At 30.5% G+C, this 22,613-nt stretch overlaps 4 protein-coding genes and 1 non-coding gene across 5 annotated transcripts; 2 read left to right on the forward strand and 3 right to left on the reverse strand.

The window, feature by feature from the left end:
• The first annotated feature begins 1,064 nt into the window (after positions 1-1,064).
• LOC108333166 (zinc finger protein ZAT5) lies at positions 1,065-2,296 on the forward strand. Its single transcript, XM_017568524.2, has one exon. The coding sequence runs from the start codon at positions 1,226-1,228 to the stop codon at positions 2,141-2,143; it is 918 nt and encodes a 305-aa protein (XP_017424013.1). The 5' UTR covers positions 1,065-1,225; the 3' UTR covers positions 2,144-2,296.
• Positions 2,297-5,710: 3,414 nt separating this feature from the next.
• Positions 5,711-5,783, reverse strand: TRNAV-UAC (transfer RNA valine (anticodon UAC)). The gene has a single exon. It is a non-coding gene; the product is annotated as a tRNA-Val (tRNA).
• A 2,710-nt stretch (positions 5,784-8,493) lies between these two features.
• LOC108332918 (protein SENSITIVE TO PROTON RHIZOTOXICITY 2) lies at positions 8,494-9,890 on the forward strand. Its single transcript, XM_052870984.1, has one exon. The coding sequence runs from the start codon at positions 8,556-8,558 to the stop codon at positions 9,819-9,821; it is 1,266 nt and encodes a 421-aa protein (XP_052726944.1). The 5' UTR covers positions 8,494-8,555; the 3' UTR covers positions 9,822-9,890.
• Positions 9,891-14,471: 4,581 nt separating this feature from the next.
• On the reverse strand, positions 14,472-18,890 carry LOC108333139 (serine carboxypeptidase-like 51). The gene is made up of 13 exons (XM_017568485.2): positions 18,668-18,890; positions 18,455-18,549; positions 18,111-18,218; positions 17,745-17,985; positions 17,551-17,594; positions 17,404-17,471; positions 17,196-17,301; positions 16,782-16,987; positions 16,635-16,704; positions 16,432-16,482; positions 15,896-15,948; positions 15,671-15,803; positions 14,472-14,698 (listed from the first exon to the last, which is right to left on the reverse strand). Exons 1-13 carry the CDS (start codon positions 18,804-18,806, stop codon positions 14,630-14,632), a joined length of 1,383 nt encoding a protein of 460 aa, XP_017423974.1. The 5' UTR covers positions 18,807-18,890; the 3' UTR covers positions 14,472-14,629.
• A 1,582-nt stretch (positions 18,891-20,472) lies between these two features.
• Positions 20,473-22,365, reverse strand: LOC108333320 (uncharacterized). The gene is made up of 6 exons (XM_017568729.2): positions 22,169-22,365; positions 21,898-22,098; positions 21,485-21,793; positions 21,117-21,278; positions 20,815-20,898; positions 20,473-20,694 (listed from the first exon to the last, which is right to left on the reverse strand). The coding sequence occupies exons 1-6, from the start codon at positions 22,217-22,219 to the stop codon at positions 20,587-20,589; spliced, it is 915 nt and encodes a 304-aa protein (XP_017424218.1). The 5' UTR covers positions 22,220-22,365; the 3' UTR covers positions 20,473-20,586.
• Between the last annotated feature and the right edge of the window lie 248 nt (positions 22,366-22,613).

Consider the following 22,613-nt stretch of genomic DNA (forward strand, 5'->3'; position numbering starts at 1 on the left):
GAAGATTAAGCTTTTTATAATAAGCTAAAATTTTACATTGAAAAAGAAAAAAGATTAAATGTTTAAATTTAATTTAATTATAAAATAAATTTATCAAAAAAAATTTATTTGTGTAAAAAAACAAAATTAAATCTACTTCAATCTCACACCATTTGTATGATGATGTTTGCAACAATAATTATTTATATTATAATTTAATTTAATTTTTAATCTAGAATTAGAGAGCTTTAATGAGAAGATTGAGTATAAATGAGGAATTTAATAAAAGTAGGAACCGTCCTACAGTGGTTATGTGATAGAGTTGTATGTTACATATACCCTCCTTAGTCCATGCTTCTTACCCGAATCCTATACTTAATCACATGCTACTTATGTCCTTTTCTTTTCTTCTTCCACTGCTAATTATAATATACATCAGTGTTTGCTTCAAAGCCACCACCATCTTCCATCTCTGCTTTAACATAAACATTTTACAAAAACAAATAATCATACATTAAATTTATCAAACAATATTTTTAATAATGTTATAAGATAATCAGTGCTAATATTCTTTCTTCAAAATAAAAGGCATTTAACAAATTGACATGCTCCTTCTCATTAAATTCGAACATTAACTGCAAAATGCAAAGCATGTTTAATCATTGATGAATCATACGCATGCAGAGTCTGTGTGTGAAAACAGTGTGCTGTTCTGGAGCACAAACTGGCGAGAAAATATAATATTCTTTCGTAAAAAGTACTTCCACCATACACAGCAATAAATAAAAGAAAAGAAAACATTAATTGCAGCAGTTAAACAAGGCAAAAAAAAAGTATGGTCATGATTGAAGCGTGCTTCCACACGCTGTTAAAGACGCGTGACCAAACACAAGAACTTTTCTTGTTTCCAACACTTCCAAGGTTAGAAAAGCAAGGAAGATTTTGGGTGGCTGACTATTTGGAGTAGCTACTGTAACATATTATCATAACATAACAAACCCTCTTCTTGCCCATTCACTACCAATATTTATAAATATAAATATATATATAAATATAAATATATAAATATATATATATATATATATAAAAGCTGTTCACACACTCCTCCTCCATATAAATTCTACATGTCTCTGTGTCTCTTTCTCTCCACTACTACTGCATCTCTTATTGCAAAGCCAAAAACCTCTGTGCTGTTCATAGAGCTCACTGTTTGATTGTCTTTGTTTAGTACCATATAGGATATCTAATGTTGTCAGAAATATCAGACATGGAAGGCATGGCCATGGAGGAGCTTGTCTCATGCAACAACGATCCCACCAACATAGCCAAAGGGAAGCGAACAAAGCGACGCCTGAGGCCTTTGTCACCTTGTGTTGTCACCGCCGTTACTGCCACGGCCGCCGCCATGACATCAAGCTGTTCGAGTGCTTCTGGCGGCGGCGGTGGGTCGTTTTCGTCTATCACCTTGGAGGAGGAAGAGGAAGACATGGCAAACTGTTTGATTCTCCTGGCACAGGGAAGAGGAGGAAGCGATCCTCTTCATCACAAGGACTTATGTGATGATGTGAAGACGGAGAAGGGTGGCAGCAAAATTGAATTTTATGTTTACGAGTGCAAAACATGCAACAGAACATTCCCTTCTTTTCAAGCACTCGGTGGCCACAGAGCGAGTCACAAGAAGCCCAAGGTTGAGGAAAAGAAATCCCCACCACCGTCGTTGCCACCGCCACCGTCTTCGTCCTCGCAACTATTTAATTTTGAAGAAACGAAACCGAATCACATGAAGATTAGCCCTTCCGTTTCGCTTCAATTAGGGTGTGGAAACAATAGGGGTGGCTTAAATTTCCATGGGAACAAGTCCAAGATTCACGAGTGTTCCATTTGTGGGTCAGAATTCACATCAGGACAAGCATTGGGTGGCCACATGAGGAGGCACAGGTCATCTAACAACAATAATACTAATAATATCAATACTGTTGTTGTTCAGACGACAACAACAACTTCTGACGGTGCCGTTGAAGTTAAGCCTCGGAGTGTTCTACAATTGGATCTCAACCTGCCGGCGCCGGAGGACGATCTCCGGGACTCGAAGTTTCAGTTTTCGGGGAATCAGAATTCCATGATGCTGTCGGCTGCTCCGGCTTTGGTGGGATGCCATTATTAGAAGCCAGAGTGGGAATTGGACGGAGAGGGGGAGAAAAGTTATATTATTTGATCAATGATCATTGTGAATTATTAGCTCTATTTTAATTTACAATTATTCTTAATTATCGATTCTTTGGATTATTTTTTCCTTTTATTAATAATTTCCCATTTGGATTATCTACTCGTTCAAGTTTTGGAATACTTTGAGTAAGTAAGTGGTTAGTGTTGATGGTTGCCTTTCATTCACGAAAAGTGATATCGAGTCATAGAGCATCTTCATTTTCCCTTTTTTTTTTCCTCTCTCTTTATTAATTTTAATGTATCTTATTATAGTTTGGATGTTTCTTAGTAATGAATCATAAGAATTAGAGTAGAAGATGATGGATCAGTGGAATGGATTGGCATGGCCAGAGAGTTTGATTGCATCATATCCACAACCAAAAGTCATGGGATAGGCTTCCTCTGTTTGCCTTTTTATCTATATCATTATCACTTCAATAATACTTAAACAATTTCTCTTTCAGTCTCTGTCTTTCTCACTTCTCCTCACTTACTCTAGCTACCACACTCATTTCTCCTCTTAAGGGGTGATTACCAAATTAAAATAACAATGTCTCAACCATTTCACTAATCCAGTTTACCAACCGTTTAGTTCTTGGTAAATTTGATATTTTGATGAGAAAAAAAATAAAGAATAAAAGTTGGGTGGGTATGTAGGTTTGTGGTGTGATTATGTAATGGAAGTTCCGCCCATACAAAAGTTGATGCTCCCAAGAAAGATACTGGTGAGTCTGAGACCACAAAGAAACGTTTGATTAGGAGGTATAGTAGAGTGTGGTCCAGTGTTTGGACCCATCAACCATACTCTCTATCTGTCTTTCTAGTATGTAGTTACAAAGTAGAGGGTTATTATTTATGCAGTTCACAGAAGGGAGATGAGAAAAGGACATGAGAAAGAAATGACAACATTGTTATTTTTTCTCTTCCATGAAAAATAACAACATAAATGTTTTTAGTAACGTGTCTTAGGGTGAGAGAAGGGCATAAATGTCGACACGTATTATAGGGTGAGAAAGAGAGAGAGAGAGAGATGGAAGAGTTTTGAAGTGACTTACAGTGGCCACTTATCTAAAGTTAGTTATGTGCACGTTTTGGTGAATGCTGGTAAGCGAAGCATGTGGACACATACGTTGCGTGAGGTGTCTGAATGCATAAGAAATCAGAAAAAGAGAAGTAAGTGATCACTCATTGACATTAGCACATGTAGGTTGGGAACTTCCTTCCATTACATTTTTTTTTATTTATATTTATATATTCTCCTTGCTCTAATTCTTATTAATTATAATATTTCATTGCTTTGCTTCTTTTGTTAATTAGGCCCATCCTAATTTCTGCTTCGATCACTAACTTCTCATCAACTTCGCCATAATATGTGGACGCGCAATATCATGTTTTATACACTTTATTTTTCAATTCAAAAAACATAAACAAATGTAAGATCAACCACAACATAAGTTATATGTTTTGGTCTTACCATTCCTCAGTTTCCAGTCACGGCCAGACAGTGGTATCATGAGATGTCCATGTCCTTTTCTGTGAAAAAAAAAAGAAAAAGAAAAAGAAAAGGAGGAACAACGAGTATTTTAAGTTCTATTATTTTAATATTTCCACGTTATTTGTAATTTTGTATGACATCATTTTCACACAATTTTTCCTTTTGGATAATACAACACACCCACACCACACCACATAAATGACATGTGTTCTTACAAACACATTGAAAGTTTTCACTTGGGTAAAATTAGAGCGTTTCCCTTTATCCCTTTGAATTTCACGTTATTGTTAATATAGTAATTCATGGGTTCAACGGTAGTAAAAATTTATACTACTTTTAACTCAAAACTTTAAAAATAATTATTAATGTTAACTTAAAACTTTAAAATAATTATTAATGTTTACTTCTTCTTACTTCTAAGTATGTTGTATTTGTGATGATAAATACTTAACAATATGTGTATATAAATCCATGTGTATTTCATATTTGATCCGATGTGAGACTTTGTTTGTATCCAACATTCATCAACTTAGACTCGTAATTGTATTCCAATATTTTACAGTGAACAAGAATTTTCCAATCTTAAAGATGTTTGCCGTGACTTGTGATCTCAGGAGTTGAATAGCTGTGATTGAATAGTTTGGAATTATGTGAGTTGTGTAGGAAAATACTCAACCAAACTGAAGAATGGAGTAATTTGAAGTTGTTATGGTTTTTGCTTCTAGGTATGTATTTTGTAGTAGAATCGGTTCACTCTTTCTAGGGATAGAAACAAAAAACTTCAAATGCATGAATTGTGGTTTTCTGTGTCCTTATTGTCCCTACTACACTATAGCCCATCACCAAAAAATCGGGCACCCTTCACTTCTATTTGTGTTATTGGTGTTAAACAAATTTCCATTAGCTTCTCTTACTTAATCATGAATTAGTACTGATCCAACATGATTAGGTTCAAATTACCAGAACCAAACCATGATCTTTATAGTTTATTATTACTAATTGTGTTTGGTATGCAGCCAGGGAACAATAAATGTGGATTTAAGTCTTCCTTTTTTAGATTAATTTAGTGGTAGTTCTTACTTTGGTGTGGTATGTGGCTACCTAAGATCTACCTCACTGGTTTGGGTTTAGTTGGCTTAATTTCCATGGCTACAAATTCTTCACACTCTGAAACAATTAAGAGTAGATATTTTAACATTGTTTTAGAATCTGGGGGTATAAAAAATCAAAGACACGTGCATGTGTGTAGTAGAAAAATAATAGAAATATATACACTTTTTATATATAATTTTTTAAATACTTTTTTATTTACTAAAATTTATTAAAAATTATAAAATGTACATTCTGAGTCAATATATAAATTTTGTTGAGTGTGTGTTTCATGTTATGTATGTTTGAGTTAAACGAAGGATCAAGAAAATTGAAACCTTTGAGATGATTGTTGTGAAGCTGCCCTACATTTTGTTCTAATTTTTATTTCTATGTTTTCTAAAATCTTCTTTCTTTTTTTTCTCTCTCTGATTAATTGAATTAAAATTATTACCTTATTTTTTTATAATGTCAATATAAAACAAATACATATTGTCTAACGTTAGAGATTATTCTACGTGGCTTTTAATGACACGACATTGATGAGAAATAAAAGTAAAGATTCAGATATTTATAGTCCTTGTAATTTATATTTTTATAGACCACGTAAAATTATTTGACTTAGTTTATATTCTTCGAAATATTTGAAGTTTATTTTCGTTTTTTCTTTGTGTGAAAGAAATTCCATTGGATGATGTCATGAGAAAGAGTATTGTGTGAGCATGTTGTCATTGTTGTAAACATTTAATGTATTCATATATTAAAATGATCAAAATAATTTGAGGGCTTGAAGAACAAAAGTAGCCAAATTGATCATAACATCTAAAAGAAATTTTATTGGGAACAGAAAAATAAAAATACTTAAATTTTAAAGAATAGAAAACATATATAAAATTACATTACCAATGCTTAATTAAAACTAAAATAATAAAAAAAGTAATGTGTTACTGCCCAGGATCGAACTGGGGACCTTCAGTGTGTAAGACTGACGTGATAACCACTACACCACAGCAACAATTTTTACTAAGTCAATTCTTAAAATTAATATATCCTGTAATTAAATAACAAACCCTTAAAATAGTGAAAAATGAAATAATTTTAAAACAATTATTTAATATAATGATAATAAATAAAAATGTGCTCGTAATTTTTATCCAAATATATGTATTCTATTCTGGGAAATATTTTCATTTGATTATAATTACCTTTCTTGTTAAGTCATTTTTTTCTTGAAGAAAACCATTGATATTAGCCTAAAGAGAAAAATGTTACTTGTTTCCATGTGTGTTGGGAATTAAATAAAGTAGCCACATAGTCTACATCATAGTATCTTTTTTTCTTTTAACTTTGGACACATTTTTTTCTCCAACCTCAACCATCTTCTACTATCCCTATAATAAAAATACCAAATTGCCGTAGTATAACACTTTTATATTTAATTTAAAACTATGTTTTGAATTGCATATCTCGGAAAAGAATATGTTTTGAACTATTCAAAATTTAGATTATAATTATGGATAACATAATTTAAAATTATTTAGCTACATGTAACACAGCAGTTAGTTTGGGATTTTAGTCAGTATTTCTATCCTAACTTTCTCATGTTCTTCTTATTTTGTGTTGAAAGTATTTTTTATTTATAAAACGATTTCTTTTTTGTTGTATATTTGTATACTAGGGAAGTTATTTTCTTTGAAATAAAGGAGAAGTTAAGGACAGTGGGTGGAAGAAAATAGAAATAAAAGGGATTAAACGGGAGGAGGGAAGATGCAGAGAAAGTGAAGTCTGTGGAAGAAGAGAAAGAGAGAAGGGTGCGAAAAGAAAAAAATAAGGAGTTTAATAGAGAGTTATAAATAACAAAGCCCACTTTAGGAGTTTAAAAGAGAAAGTATGATATGCGTGAGGCATGACCTATTGTGAAAATCAACTTTGGAACATAGAACTGATGTTATATCATAATAATTCTATTTACTATGTTTTTTCAAAGTTCAATAAAATTGGAAGTATATTTTTCCTAAAGCATGATCCTTCCTTGGATCGGTTATACAATTTTTACTATCAATGACGTTTTGATTAAATTTGAGTCCGTAAAATCTCAACAAAGATTGAGTGAGAGAATGACGATTTCAATTAAAATCGATATAATGATATCTTTGATGAAATTTGAGTTCATGATATATCTCAAGTTGATATTGTTAAGTTTTTAAAAATATTAAATATAAATATATTTAATTAATTATGATTAATTGAGAATGTATTAAATTTAAAAACTAGTTTATGTTAACCATTTATAAAAGTAAATGAATGGAATAAATTTACTTGTTGGTAAACCAGATGAATGAAGGCTAAGACAAAATCTACCCTTTTGTCACCTTCACTTATAATCCATTAAAATTTATAAAATCATTTTTATCAAGTTTTAAAAATGAGATTTTTAAAACCACCCAAAAAAATAATTAATTCGTTTATTACACTTAGAAATAATTTTAAAAATTATTTTTACAACCCCTATATATATACACATGCATGCAGAAATGCTAAAATTATATATTTTAACTAGAAATCTACTTTTATAGTAATATTAACGAGGAATGAAGATGGAATGGACTGATGTGAATAATTAGAAGTGGTGGATGGCAAGGCTGCATGAGTTTTGACTGTTTAGCAATGGCTTCGGTTTAGGTCATTTGCTTCTTGCATTTTCCAAGCATGCATGACGCTATTTGACATGTCTTAATTTTGAACAAGATTCTCCATATGAACACTTCAAACTTTGGAATAGGTTGACCAGATAAACCTAAACCAAAATCAAACAAATGTCTGCAAGTCAAAATAATATTAAATATATTTTCAATCCACCTAACATGTGTGTTTCTATTTTTGTGACTGCAACCATTTCAGATACCATTGGTATTTGCAAAAACACTTTCTGACACTGTTCAAAACTCTTTCAAGTTTCAGAAGTGAATATAAAGAAAAAGAAAAAAGAAAGTTATGAAACATGAAATTGATTTCAGCGTATATATGTATATAAGTATATTATATTATTTTTTTCTTACTCAATCTGTCTAAATGGATTGATTGAAACTACAGTGCCTGAGCTACTTCGACTCCTTCATAGTTTTAGTTTTGTTTCCAAGTCTGTCTCAGATTCATCTGGTTTTTTTCGGAATCAATACATATGTTCTTGGTAAATTTCCTTTTCATAGGATGGTCAAGTGTTTCTACGTTACGATCAATACTTCAAAGACAATAAAGAAAACCACATAGTACTGTTATTATAAGGAGAAAAAATGTTGCAAACAATTTATTACAAAAGCAAAAACAATATTTGTTTGTTCCAAAAGAAGGGGTGAGGACAGATAGAAGCATGATAGGTTTATAGATCTAAGCAACCTATAGCTATAGCTATATAATATTATAAAAATTGATCAACATGTTAAAAACGTATTGCCGGGAAGTCCAATAAAGTTATACCCCATTGGTGTGTGTCTGTCACTTGCAATTTCTTTTCAATTTCGAATGAACAATGACCCCACCCTCAGATAGGGTTCATGCAAGGGAGGTCGTAAGTGGGGAAGAACTTCTGAGTTTTATCTCTCAGTTGACTTCTCTCTCTCCTATTACCATCACACATAATATATCATAATATATCATACTATGTCTTGCTTCTCAAACATTATGCTTTGAATATTTATATCAACAAACGAACTCAGAACCAATCTTTATTATATCTTGCTAGCTAGCTAGCTACCACTGTTGGAAGAACAAGGTAATTGATCAAGCAATGATTTCAAGGGGCACATCTAGCTTCCAAAATCATCAAGGGCTTGAGATGTTCCCTGACCATGAAGATTTGGTGTCACCCTCTGTGGAATCTGGCTCAGTTTCACACTCCAGTACCCTCCTCTTCAATCTCTCTATTCTCAAGGACAAGGTGAGTGAGGTGCAGGCCCTAGTAGGTGTTATTCTCTCCCCAAATGAAACCCTGCCCGAGTCAACTTCCATGGCCATATCCAGCATGAACTCCACAATCCAAGAAATCCTAGTCACTGCCTCATCAATGATGTTCGCCTGCCAACAGATGGCTCTCACAACAACCCCTCCAGGTACCAATAATAACACCACTACATGCACCCACAAATTGCACCAGCCCAACAAGTTATTGCCTCACTCAAATTTTGGCACAAATAGAAGTCTGCTTGGTAACATAGCCATAGATATCAGTGACCATCATCAGGGTTGTTTATTTTCTAGCACTGAGTCAGAGGCACTGGACTGGTTTAGTGAAAGCTATAACAACAATAACGACGATAATAGCAATAGCAATATTAGTAAGACTAAGGAAGACGATCCAGGCGTTGTAATTGGTGAAAACAACATGATTATTACTAGAGGTGGAGCTCCAAGGGAAGAACGTGAACTTAACGAAGAAGGGTATAGTCATAGAGGGATTTCACCGAAGAATAGTGATGTAATTGAATTGGATGCTGCGGATTTGTTGGCTAAGTACACGCACTATTGCCAAGTTTGTGGCAAAGGGTTCAAGCGTGATGCGAATTTGAGGATGCACATGAGGGCTCATGGGGATGAGTACAAGACCAATGCTGCATTGAGCAACCCAATTAAGAATAAAGGGAAGTTGGAAGGGGAAAGCGAGCTTTTGATGAGTGTGAAGCCAAAGAGATATTCTTGTCCTCAAGAAGGGTGTAGGTGGAACCAAAAGCACGCCAAGTTCCAGCCATTGAAGTCGATGATTTGTGCTAAGAATCATTACAAGAGAAGCCATTGCCCCAAAATGTATGTGTGCAAGAGATGCAACCAGAAACAGTTCTCTGTGCTCTCTGATCTTAGGACACATGAGAAGCACTGCGGGGATCTCAAGTGGCAGTGCTCGTGTGGCACTTCCTTTTCTAGGAAAGACAAACTCATGGGCCATGTTTCTTTGTTCCTCGGACACCAACCAGCTATCAACAATGTTGGTCTCTCGTCATACTCTGGGAAATTGGAGCACCACACATTGCAAATGCAGATTGATGCTACCTCAAGATGATGATGATGATGTTCATATCAAGAGCTGCTCTCCCAGCTTCGTAACATGTTTAAATAAACTTTTCTAAGAAAAAACAATGTGCAATAAATTTAACTTTCTTTGTAAGTTAATTAACTCGTGCTTTTTAATTTTTATAAAAGTTTTCTTGTTTGGTTTTCCAAATAATAATATGCATAACTTACAAAGGTTTAATTTTTATTTTTTTTATAAATTTTACAGACAGTACTGTCTTTGATTAATTTCCTTGTCACCTTTTTCGTCTGTTGTGATGAATTAAAATCACATGCTATATCTATGTGTATATATAGAAACTTTGATGCATAGATTTTGTATCGCTTGGAGATACGAGAAGATCTTAGAATGGTGAGTACCTTGTCTTTTACCTTAGTAGTATTTCCTTACACTACCCGTAATATCATGTTCTTTTTTTTCTTCTAAAATCAAGTGAGTTTAACTTTTATCCTTCGAAATAAGAAAGTTTAATATTTTATAAGATGAAAAATATTTAAATTTATTATCTTAAATTTTAAGTTAGAAGTGATGTTAATATTGAGTGATTAGACTCGTGTATTATTATTATTTAATCTTCCCTATAATTATCCTTATTTTACACATATTAATATGTTATAACATTCATTAAAAACAGATGTTTTCACTTAAATTTTAAAGTTAAATATGTTTTTAACCTTTAAATATGAATGTAAAATTAAAAATAGTTTATCTTCTAAATTTTAATATATTTTGTTTTTTAAACTTTGAAAATAAATATATATAATTATTTCAATATAATGACATTAATTTTTATTTATTTATTAAATAATATTTCAAGTTAAAATTTGAATTAAAAAATATTAAATTATATAAATAACTCAAATATTAGTTTAAAATGTACGTGACACCATAAAAATTAATTTTAAAACAATTAAATTAAGAGAATTATAATTATAATTATTTATTTATAAAGTTTAAATACTAAATTGTATTAAAATTTGAAGTATAGATAGATTTTATTTTTATTTTTAAAATCAAATCCAATTACAAAGTATGCATAGTCTAGGACTTCCAAAACAAAGTACGCAATTACAAAAGGAAGTGCCATATTAATTAGTATGGTACGTCATATAATAATTGTTACGATAAAATAATAATATTAGTACTAATTTAATGATTCAGCATTTGAAAAAAAAAATATTTTACTGTGAGGGATAATATAAAGGAATAGCTTTTGATGTATATAGATTATTTTGAGCGAAGTGATATACTTATTAAATGAGACAAGTTTTTGTCGGAATTCCTTTGTGCTGTCTAACATTGTATAGTGAATTATAACTGTACCCTTTATCCATCACTCTAATTAATAATTTGTTGTTGAATACGTACATCAAGTGTATAACATATCACATATAAAGTAATATTTATTCATTAGATGTCATTGCCATCAGTTTAGTGTTTAAGACTTAAAGTTGTAATTATTGGACTTCTTTTTCAACCCTCACATTAATTGTATATAGATTCCCTATGGTAGAAATTGATTGACATATATATATATATATATATATATATATATATATATATATATATATATATATATATATATATATATATATATATATATATATATATATATATATATATATATATATATATATATAAAATTTTATTTTTACCCTTACCATTTCGTTATTTTTATTTCTTTCTATTCTCTTCCCGTTAAGAAAATATGTCTGGGACAGCTGAAATTTGGATTCTCTTTGTAAAAGTAATTATGTCTAGACCTTTTAAATTTAGTCTATATGTTTTTTTAGTTTTATAAAATACTTCGTATATGATAAAATTCCAATAAAAACATTTCATATAAATTAATAAATTATCTGTCTTCATGGTGTGCTAATCTTGCTAAGCTTATCTTGCTGATAGAGAATACACAGTTATGTTAAAGAAAATATTAGAAATGCTTTTTTATTATAAATTATGTAATTAACAAACATCACACACACACACACTCTCTCTCTATATGTGTAAACTCATATTGGGAATTAAACATTTTTAAATCATGAGTTAGTTCGTTGTATACTAATTTAAAAAAGTGATTTTGTATAATGATTTTTTTTGTAGAAGAAGTAACTAATTTTAATAAAGAGTTATTCATAATTTACTTATCAATGTCTGATTATTTCAAACTTGAAACAGGATCATGAAAAGAATAAATAATAATAATCTTTTTAAATTATTAATTATAACAAAAGAGATTTTTATAATTCAATCATATCCTTATTATAAGTGTAATATATCCTAAATCGAAGATTAGTTTTAAAATCTCAAATTAGTAATTAAACATAAATACATAAATATTGAGTACATTAAAAGAAGAAAAATACATCCAACATAAATAATTACTTTTAACCAATGGCGAGTCTTATACTAATAAATTTAAAGGATCAAAATAATATTACTTAAATTAAATGTAATTCTAAAACCTACCATTTCATAGTATAATTATGAAGAACATAGGATTAATATACAATATTGTTTTTGTCTAACTCTATCAAATTGTATCCATAGTCTATGCCATGAATAAGCAAACTTGAATTCGACATGCTTTATGTAACTAATCAACCTTGCTTATTTTTTTGTACTTGTAGTTGATGAGTCACTATTAACTTGTTGCTTCTTGTTTTCTTTTCATTTTTCATGAGCAAAAAGAAATGGATTGGTCAATTCAAAATTTTTTGTTCAGCCAAATTGATAGAAATGTACAAACATAAATGATTCTCTTCATAAAGGGGCAATATGCTTATTTAAAAATTAATATGAAATCTTAAATAACAAAAGTTATAAAAATAATCCCTAATTTTTTGTACTTCTTTTTTCTCGTTTTCCTTCACTTCTAGTCCTCCCATATATCTTTTATTTTATTAATGATATGCTTGTTAATTTTTTAAAACATAATTAATGTGTGCTATTGTTAAGTTTGGTGGTAAATAATTAAAAAATGACATGTTAGAAGTGACAATAATTTAAAAATAAGGAGATTTGATTATTTTAGTATAAATAATATTTTTATGAATGGATTTTATTATTTTAAAATACATAATCTTTTTAGAAATCACTTTTTTAGAGTTTTATGACTTTTTTTAATGGTTTTTCCTCTCTGTTCATTTAATTAAAGAACTAAAATCGTATGATTGATCTTTGTGACGAACTCTTCAAATTAGATCGATCAATTTCTCTATTTACGTAAGTTGAGTTCCAACTCATTTTCTTGGTATTTTTCTGTTGCATGTGAACCTTCTTTTACTTAGTGCATCTAGTTAGTCATTTATATGAGTTTTTGTTTATTAGTTGTTCTAATGGTGTGTCCTAATATTGTTTGTATTGTTTCTAAGTGTAGATAGGACATCCTGTGAGCTTGAAGGGATTTGAGATTCCTCATAGTAAGTTCATTTGTCCCTCAAGTAAGAGATTTGCGCCAATGTATGTTTGAAATTCTTTTCTTCTTTGGCTGTTTGAGATATAATGCAATGTAGTTTATGTATGTTTAATAGTATCATGGTGTTTATTCATGTATGATATTGTAATGAGAATGAGTATTCTAGTATGACATGATTCCATGGATCTCTTGCAAAGATTCTATGGTGACATTTCATTAGTGTAAGCATTGATGTGAGAGTCCAAATGTTGGAGATTATCTTGTTGCTTTAATAACCGTTCAAGCTTAGATATAATAAAATGAGGTATGTGGTGAGAGATACAGGAGATCCTAATCTAAAGGCTTACCTTGGCCAAAGATGTTGACAAACTAGCCTTGTGTGTGGTGGCTTGGGTGGTGGTTGTTCCATCACCATAAGTGTAAAATCTACTAAGATTTCACATCAATGTTTTATTTGGATAAATGAGTATGAAATGCGTCTTTATATGTGATATGATTGTTTTATGAATGAGTGATGTATGATGATATTTTTATATTTTTATATTCGATATGAACAGATGATTAATTGACAATAATTTTATGAGATATTCTTCTTTCTTATCTAATAGTTTTTCTAAGTTATTTTAGATTTATTTTATTAGTAAAGTTATTTTTTGTAGATAACGATATTAATATTATATATTTATATTTTTTAAACAATCTGTTTTTTTTAATGTTTTATTTATTAATTTTGTAATATTTTATTTTATTAATGTAAGTTGCTGAAATTAGAATGTTGTATTGTTCTGTGTCATCTACAAATTGCCATGACGTTGATGGTTGGACAAGACAAATTAAAATATCCCTAATTAACCTTAATTCTTTAAAACTACATAGGCTCTATCTACGAGAGTTTTATTGCACCTTAAAAAATTCTATTACCACACACATAGAAGATTAAGGTTAGAGTCAGCGATAATATTTTTCAATAAACTAGTATCAACGTTTCACTTAAATAAATCTTTTTAAATGTCTTAATCTATTATCTTTAAACAACTATCAGATCAAGTCTCATTAGGAATTAAAGAAATGTAAGAGAGAGAAAAAAAGAAATTGTAAAATCAATTAAAGCAATTGCTTGGATCCTTCGCAATCGATGTCATAGTAAATACAAATATATACTACTTATAAAAATGATAAATTAAAAATGTTAATAATAGAAATATACCAACATAAAAAATATTAATAAATATTTTTATTTTCAAACAAACAATTTCTATCCCATATATTTTTAACATCTTTTTTATTTGTTCATGAGCACTACAACAGATTGTTTGCTTAATAATAGAAAGAAAGTTTATTTATTCCATAGGGTGCATAATAATACGTTTCTGCATGTTCAAGGAGCTGGTGATTGTGTAATTGCACCCACCATGTCTAGTGCTACACAGGGTTGATCAACAGGTACCTGTAGCAGTCACCAACCAAATAGATCACTCAAATAAAACATTATAATTTCATACTATTTTATTTTATTTTATCTTTCTACTTATTTCCTCAACTAGTTTTTTTATTTTTGTATAAATATATGTCAGTATACATATATATATATATATATATATATATATATATCATTATACAGGTGTTTTAGTAAGATATACTAATAAAAAAATAATTTATATCATACTTTATGGTTACAGTTTTTAAAAAGAAAATATAAAAATTATTAAGTTTAACCAATACATAGATGCTTACTTAATTTTCTTGATGCACCATAAAGAGTATATTTCTTGATTGTGTAAATAATAAATTATTTAAGTAAAATATACTTCTTATATAAGATGAGCACTCATGATCATAGATTAAAAATATTAGCATTTATTATTATATATAAATAATAAATAATAAAAATATGTTAAAATATCAATTATTGTTATGTTTTAACTACTAAAATTACTCACTTTATTTTTTTAATTCTATAATAAGTAAATCTTAAAATGTGAAGGTTCACTCTGAATTTATATTTTTATAGCAGTTTGGTACTATCATTTTCTTATACTTCAAAATACACTAAGTATACTATTTTAAGGTTTTAAAATATATTAAAAAAAGAAAGATATTAATATCACTGTATTTTGAAAATTTTAACAAAGAATCAGTACCATAAAAATATCAGAAAACTTCAACTGAGTTCACCTCACACCAAAAATTAGAGTCCAGATTTTTTGTTGGATTTTGTTGATGTTGTCCTCTATTGAATATAAATATTAAAAATACACTGATGTTGATATATTTAAATTATTTTTAATATATTTTAAAACATTAAAATCAATGTTCAGCAGTGTATTTTAAAGACACAACAGAGAAACAACACAAGAAAATCCAGTAGAGAATATAAATTCCAAAAATTATGCAGTGGTTATGAATTATTTCGACTTACATAATGACCAGCTCCAAGGATCCAATAGAAATGCAGATTTTTGAATGACTTGAAAAACCCTTTGGTGGTTTTGTCACTTCCACAATAGATGGGGGTTCTGTCTTTTTCCAAGAAACTTTGAAGTCCTTCCCACCTACAAAATGGATACCCAAAAAAGAAAAAACAGCATAACTCGCATAAATGCTTTGCTTCACCAATATTGAAAAGATCCGTAAGATTGCTTACTTCAGTTTCTTAAGCCAAGCTTCTGTTCCCTTGGTTGCACAAATGAGATCAACCTATAATAACCACAAATCACAATCATCCATTGAGATACATACATGTTTTTCTGTGTGAGAACTTCTGCTATTGTAGGTATATCATTAAATTGCACATGACTTTCTAAATAGTAATTTAACTGTTCATTATCTTTCAATTTTGATTATATAGTTGCATGATCCAAATTTAATGTTATCATTTCTCACACCACATGCAAATTTGGGGATGAATAACACTTTTGAATCCACAAACACAAAATTGGGATGAACAATGGTCTCTGCACATTGACAATATGTCAAACAATGGAGATGAACAATCACATAAAAGAAAAATAAAAGATGGTCAAATCAGGTTTCTCAGCAATTTGCTTAAATATACTGATACAATGCTTTAAACCCAGACTACATGTCAAACAATTGGGATGAACAATAGTTATATGTAGGATCAAAATTCAAAGTGTGCACATAAACTGTTTGTAAAAATTGTTGGTGAAGGACACTTACTTGACCACTATACACAGTCACGTTGACCCCCAGTGTCAGCAGCTCATCAACCTAAGAGAGTTAAACTAGAGACATCAAATATAAACTAAAAGAAAAGAAATTACCCATTTTAATTAATCCAATTCCGTGAAATATCATTATCAAAACCCTTTGAGACCAAAATACAGAAACAAATTGTTTTAAGCATATTATAATCTTCTTACCTCACTGATTCTTGGCTTCATAAAATCAGCTACAAGACTTTCGAAAACCTCCCAGGACTGCACTTCGTATCTGTCATCATCACAAAAGTTGTTGTGAGATCACGATTTTGAATTGGAATATGAGATAATTTGACATCATAAACTCACGTAACATTCTCAGGAATGATCTTTAACTTCTTCCTGATGACACCGTTTAGTAATTTTTCAAGATCATCGTCCTCACTACCAAGGGTTGAAATCTTTGCATTAAGATACTTGGAGTATCGCATAATTGACACTTCTTTCGATAATCCCAGCTCCATTGCGTTTATGCTGTTTGAATCACTGTCATCTTGTAGAAAATTATAGAAATCCTGAAATATTAAAAAATAAGAATTTCAGGAGCTGTGGTACAAAACACCTTTACAATTACTTTCAAAATCTACCACAACTCCAAAAGTTAGCCAATGACATGAAATATTATTTTCACTTATACACACTATTTTAATAATCATTTCAAATTTTCAAAGTATTTAAGTGATTAAATAAACACACCAACGTGGTTAATGGAAATTATAGTACCACAGAATTGCTGCTAGCGCTAATCTCATTCTCAAGATCAGCCCATGAGTTAGTCGCATCAGCAAATTGACCTGCCTCAAGTTGCTGCTTGATCCTCTCAGCTATACTGTTGTAAAATCATATTTATCCACCAGATAATATAGAAAATGAAATCCAACTCCTACATTTCATCAATTTGTCTATTTCAGAATGTGGAAAAAAGATGCACCTGTTTGCCTTTTGCAGTCCATTGTCATCAAGTCTTGATAGATCTTTCAGTAGAGGACCCCATGAGAACTTCAAGGTAGAAAATATTAAAATTGTTAAAGTTGTAAGTTAAGTTTTAACCTTTGACCACAACAATACTGGAACCTACCACAAAATCTTCTGGGGAGATCCAGGTATCTCCTAATGCCACACCTAAATTAGAAAAATAAAGTTACTATCCATATAATATTTCATATATATAATTAATGGAACTATGTGAGGAACAAAAAACAAAATTCACCATATTGATGGACAGGAATTGTTATCTGTCTTGGATGATGTTATTGTGGAAAGAACAAATACCTCCAAGTGTAGCCTTCAATGTTCCTTGTTGAATAGCTTTGAAAGCTGATAATGCAAGAGCTACAGCAAACTTGCCACCATAAGACTCTGCCACAATGAACAGAGGACTCTTTTGGAGTTTAGCATCATTGTTGAATAATTCAGCTAACAAGGTTGTCAAGTCTGTGGTTGCCTCTTGGTCTGTTTTGGCATAGAGATCCGAATCTTCAACATAACTGTACCCGGTTCCAACAGGGTTGTCCTACATAGTACATGGCACATTGATTCAATGCCATTGTCATTGAAGGATGTAAGAAGCACAGTCAAAAGCTCATTAGAATGCAAAATCAACTGCTTCAAGGGAAAAAAACAGAGTTAATGAGCTACCACAAACAAGAGATCTGCTTTTCTCAACCAAGTGAAATTCCGGGGCTTCAAATTGCCATCCAAAGGACCAATCTCTCCAAAATTGCCAAGCCCAACTCCAGAAGCACCCTGTTAAATATTTTGAAAAAACTGATGCCATTTGAACAAAATGTGGCTATTCTTAATTCATATAATGACCCAATTAAAAAATAAATATTGGGAAGTCTGTTATAATGAGAATAAACTACTTAGTTGATATAATTTTCATAAACTGATTTAGTCAACTACTATGAGAACAAAATGACCTTTATCATTTTTTTTTCCTAATCTCAGGATAATCGGTTTAACTCTAAAAAAGCACATACTGGTCCTCCCTGCAACCAGAGAATGATTGGCCAGGGTTTGGAGGGATTATCCACTCTATATGGAGTTCTGTAAAGCCACCAGAACAAATGAGCTTCTGTGGTACCAAAATTCAAAGCATAAAGGTAAGTAACCATTGCTAAAAATAATTCAAAGAACATTCTATGCTAGTTTTCTATTAGGTATCATGAGAAAGAAAAGATTGAAGAGATTACTGGGTCTGATTTCCACATATCCCCATTCCTCTGATCCGTCTTCACTCCTTGAGCTGCTACTGCTACATGTTACTAATTCTCCCTGAAATAGTGTAACAAGGAATACAATGGTGATCACAAAAGCTTGAAACTTTTTCATCTCAGAGAAGGGGACAAGAAAAAAAGCAACTACAGAGTGAATGAGTGAGTAAACGGCAAAAAAGGTGTGGGGGATTGAAGATAGATAATAAATAATATTTCATTTTCTGATAAGACTGACTTGTCAACGGAATGTGCCCCATTCCTTGTGTTATGACCATTCACTCCCCTGAGTTTGAATCATTTGATACTATTCAAACTAAGTAAAAAAAAAAAGTTAGATTAGATTTAATTCATATTTTTTAATTTTATAAAAAAATATTTTATTATTGTTGAAGTTAGAATATTAAAATAGATTAAACTCCATACACTTACTACTTATACTGATAAAAAAAAAAGCGTTATTATTGATTTGGTCATTAGCACAGAAATAAAATTGACTAAAAAATGACAAAGAAGTTTTTACTTTAGTTTGTGAACATCATTAATGTTCTGTTTATATATATAAGAAACTTCTTTTCCGTTTTTCAGAATTTTTTCTCATTTTATCTTTTAAATAAAAAAAATTAATTAAAATAATTACTACTAATTTTATCTTTTGCATGGCTCTTTTTTCTAAATTTAATTATTTTTTATTTGACTGTCATTTTTAAACTATGATAATTATTTATAAAAAGAAAATACCTATAAGATAAATAAAAATTATATAATAATATTATAAAAATTATTTATATTTACTTTATAATTATAATCATAGTGATTTTAATATTTTTATCATAAGGATAGAATAACACACGTCCATTAATAAAAAATATTAAAAGGAAAAAAATAATAGATAAATAGATTATTACATAGTTAGCGTTGTTAATATTGTAAGAAAAAAAAACGTTTTTTTACAAAAACATGATAACTCTATGAATTTCGGAAAAATAAAAGATCACTTTCAACACATTTAATGAAATTAGAGACTAAGATTGGTATTAAGCCTTTCTTTTGAATATAATATCTTTTCCCTCAAAAACTCAACAACATATTTTCCAAAAATCTAAGAACTTAAAAAAAATCAAAGAACTTAAAAAAAATCAAAATATAATAAAATTTGAATATGAACTTAAGCAAGTTGATTTTCTCGTCGACATAATCATAAAAAATAAAATATCACATGAAATCTTTAGAATAAAAAAAGATCTTTAAAAATCTGGTCGAATAATAATGATTTTAGTATCTCAGCTACTCCTATATGTGATTTAATTCTAAAATAAACGAAAAGATGGAATCATAAAAGGAAGAAATAGTTTTTCTTTTCTTCTAGTATATTTATATATATTTTTTCTTATCTACGGGGTTTACAAAATTGACATTAAATAAAAGTTTAAATTTTTAATTAAAAATTCAAAAGAAAATATTGTTGCTAAAGACATCTTTTTTGTATTCCTTAACCGAATAAAATATGGTATTCTATTATAAATGTGTGTGCATTTAATATAAAATTATTCAAGTAGAATCTTTCTTTAATTTGGTTTAGGTCATATGAATCAAATATATAAATTAAATATAATTCATTTTACATTAAAATTAAAATCTAAATAAAACTAAACAATAGGCTGTTTCTGAAGCGACAAAGGCCTCTACCATGTTTACTAGGTCTTAGGATTTTAAGCTTTCTGCATTTTGTAAAGCTAGGGAACATTCAATCACTTGTATTAGAATCCTACATGCGAATGATATTGTGATTTGATTTCAGAATACTTGTTTATTAATTGATCATATGTTTATTTTTTGAGATTGAAGTATTGTTACAGATGTTCAAGTTTACATATTCTGCAAAGCTAAGAACAATGCTACACTACAACATGTCCCTCCATCACTGTAACAGCCTTTCCACGCAGAAGCACTCTCTGTGTGGCTTCATCAAAGTGGATATTGAGAATCCCTCCTCTGGGTGATGCCTGAATATCATATATTTATGTTAACATATAATATGGATTCAACTTTTCAATGACATTTGATAAATATAAGGTTGATTTAAAAGGTTTAGTACGAGATTGATTTAAAATGGGAGTTCCCACCTGATAAGCCTTGAAGTCGCACTTCCCTAGTTTCTTGCTCCAGTAGGGTGTCAATGCACAATGTGCACTCCCACAAACAGGATCCTGAAAGGAAACATGAAGTGAAATGGAGCATTGGATTTCTTTTGATATCATTGTTTGCATTGTTCTAAAGCTTCTTCTCTAAAATGGTGAAGTGATTGTTGGAAGAAGGGAATAGAACTTTCTTAAAGGGATTATGCAGTTCCAGAAATGATGTGTCAGAATGGAGTTCAAAATTAAAAGCATGAATCTTTCTGTAGATAAGATTCTTGACCACTTACCTCACTGACTCCAAGTTTTGGACAGAAAAATCTACTTATGAAGTCAAATTCTGAATCTGAAGGAGCCACCCCCGAAACAATTAACCCTATTGCAGGGCATTTAACTATTGCATCAAGCTGTGGCTGTAGTTCTGAAACAGCTTTCCCAGATGAGATTATGACCTAAAAGAAAACTGAATGTTTCATAATGTTCACTGTGCACAATTGCCAAAAAAAGTAGCAGATACACACATATAGTTTAATTCTAAGAATCAAGCAGGTTAACAGATGGTTAACACTGTTCAGCAGAATCTCTAGGTTAACGTCTAAGCTGAACTGAGTTGTATCAGACAATAACAGAAAGGGAAGAGAACAGAAATAGGAATTACGAGCAAGCAATCTCCAATTGTTGTCCTTTTCACATCAATTATGGAAGCACCGCCTAATGCCTCAGAAATTAGTGAAGCACTCTCATCAAAGTTGAACTCTGTAACCGGATCAGCAGGAAAATCCAATTCAATATACAAATCTGTGAGATCTTTCTGCAAGTTTGGGGCACTGGAAGTATGAATTGCTGGGATCCTTTTAGCAACCAGTACTCCAGATAGCGTCTGAAATTCAATAACATCACTATCCACAGAACCTGATGAAAACAGTACGTGCGCACTGGCTAATGTAGCGTGACCACAGAGTTTAACCTGCAGAAATTGTCACAAGTAATAAAGCTCAGTAATACCAGCGATTTAACTGAAAACTTGATCATTGAAGACATAAAAATGAACTAATATGAGATATTAGTTACCTCAGCAACAGGTGTAAACCATCTGAGGCGAAAACTGGGGATAGAGGAGTCTGATGTTGGAGTAATGGGAGTTATGAAAGAGGTCTGAGAGATATTGAATTCTGCTGCTAATGCTTGGAGCCACTTCTCCTCCTTCTCATCTTCCAAAAAACACACAGCTGCAGGATTCCCCTTGAATGCTGACTCAGAAAATGCATCTACCTGATTATCAAACTCAGATTCAGCAAAACAAAACATCCTAATTCCTATCAACAAAGCAAAACAAACATACCACAAAGTATTTCACATGTTTCTTTGCATTTGACAATGGAACAGATGCCATGTCTCTCCAGCGATTGCTAAAACTGGTCAAACCTTCAACGCTTCCCCGACAGCCGCCACCAAAGTGTTATGTGCTTCCTTCCCGTTTATCACTTTACAAATTTTTACATACTTTACATTTACTGTTTTACTTTTTCAATCTTTCTATTTTTTACAATTACAAAAAATTAATATTTTTAATGATGAAAATATTTTAAAAGTGATTTGCAAATGGTGAAATGATACAAGTGGTTGTAAGAAAACATTTTTCTATACTTTTTTTTATCAGATAAAATAATTTAGAATCGAAAGTTAAATTATTTTTTTAGGTTATAATTATAGTTGCCCCTTCATGCAAACAAAGAGGTGCGTGTGCTTGGCTTTGAGGTTTTTCCAATGACTTACCAAAAGTTTAT

The sequence above is a fragment of the Vigna angularis genome, chromosome 11, assembly GCF_016808095.1.
Source record: "Vigna angularis cultivar LongXiaoDou No.4 chromosome 11, ASM1680809v1, whole genome shotgun sequence".
Taxonomy (NCBI): domain Eukaryota; kingdom Viridiplantae; phylum Streptophyta; class Magnoliopsida; order Fabales; family Fabaceae; genus Vigna; species Vigna angularis.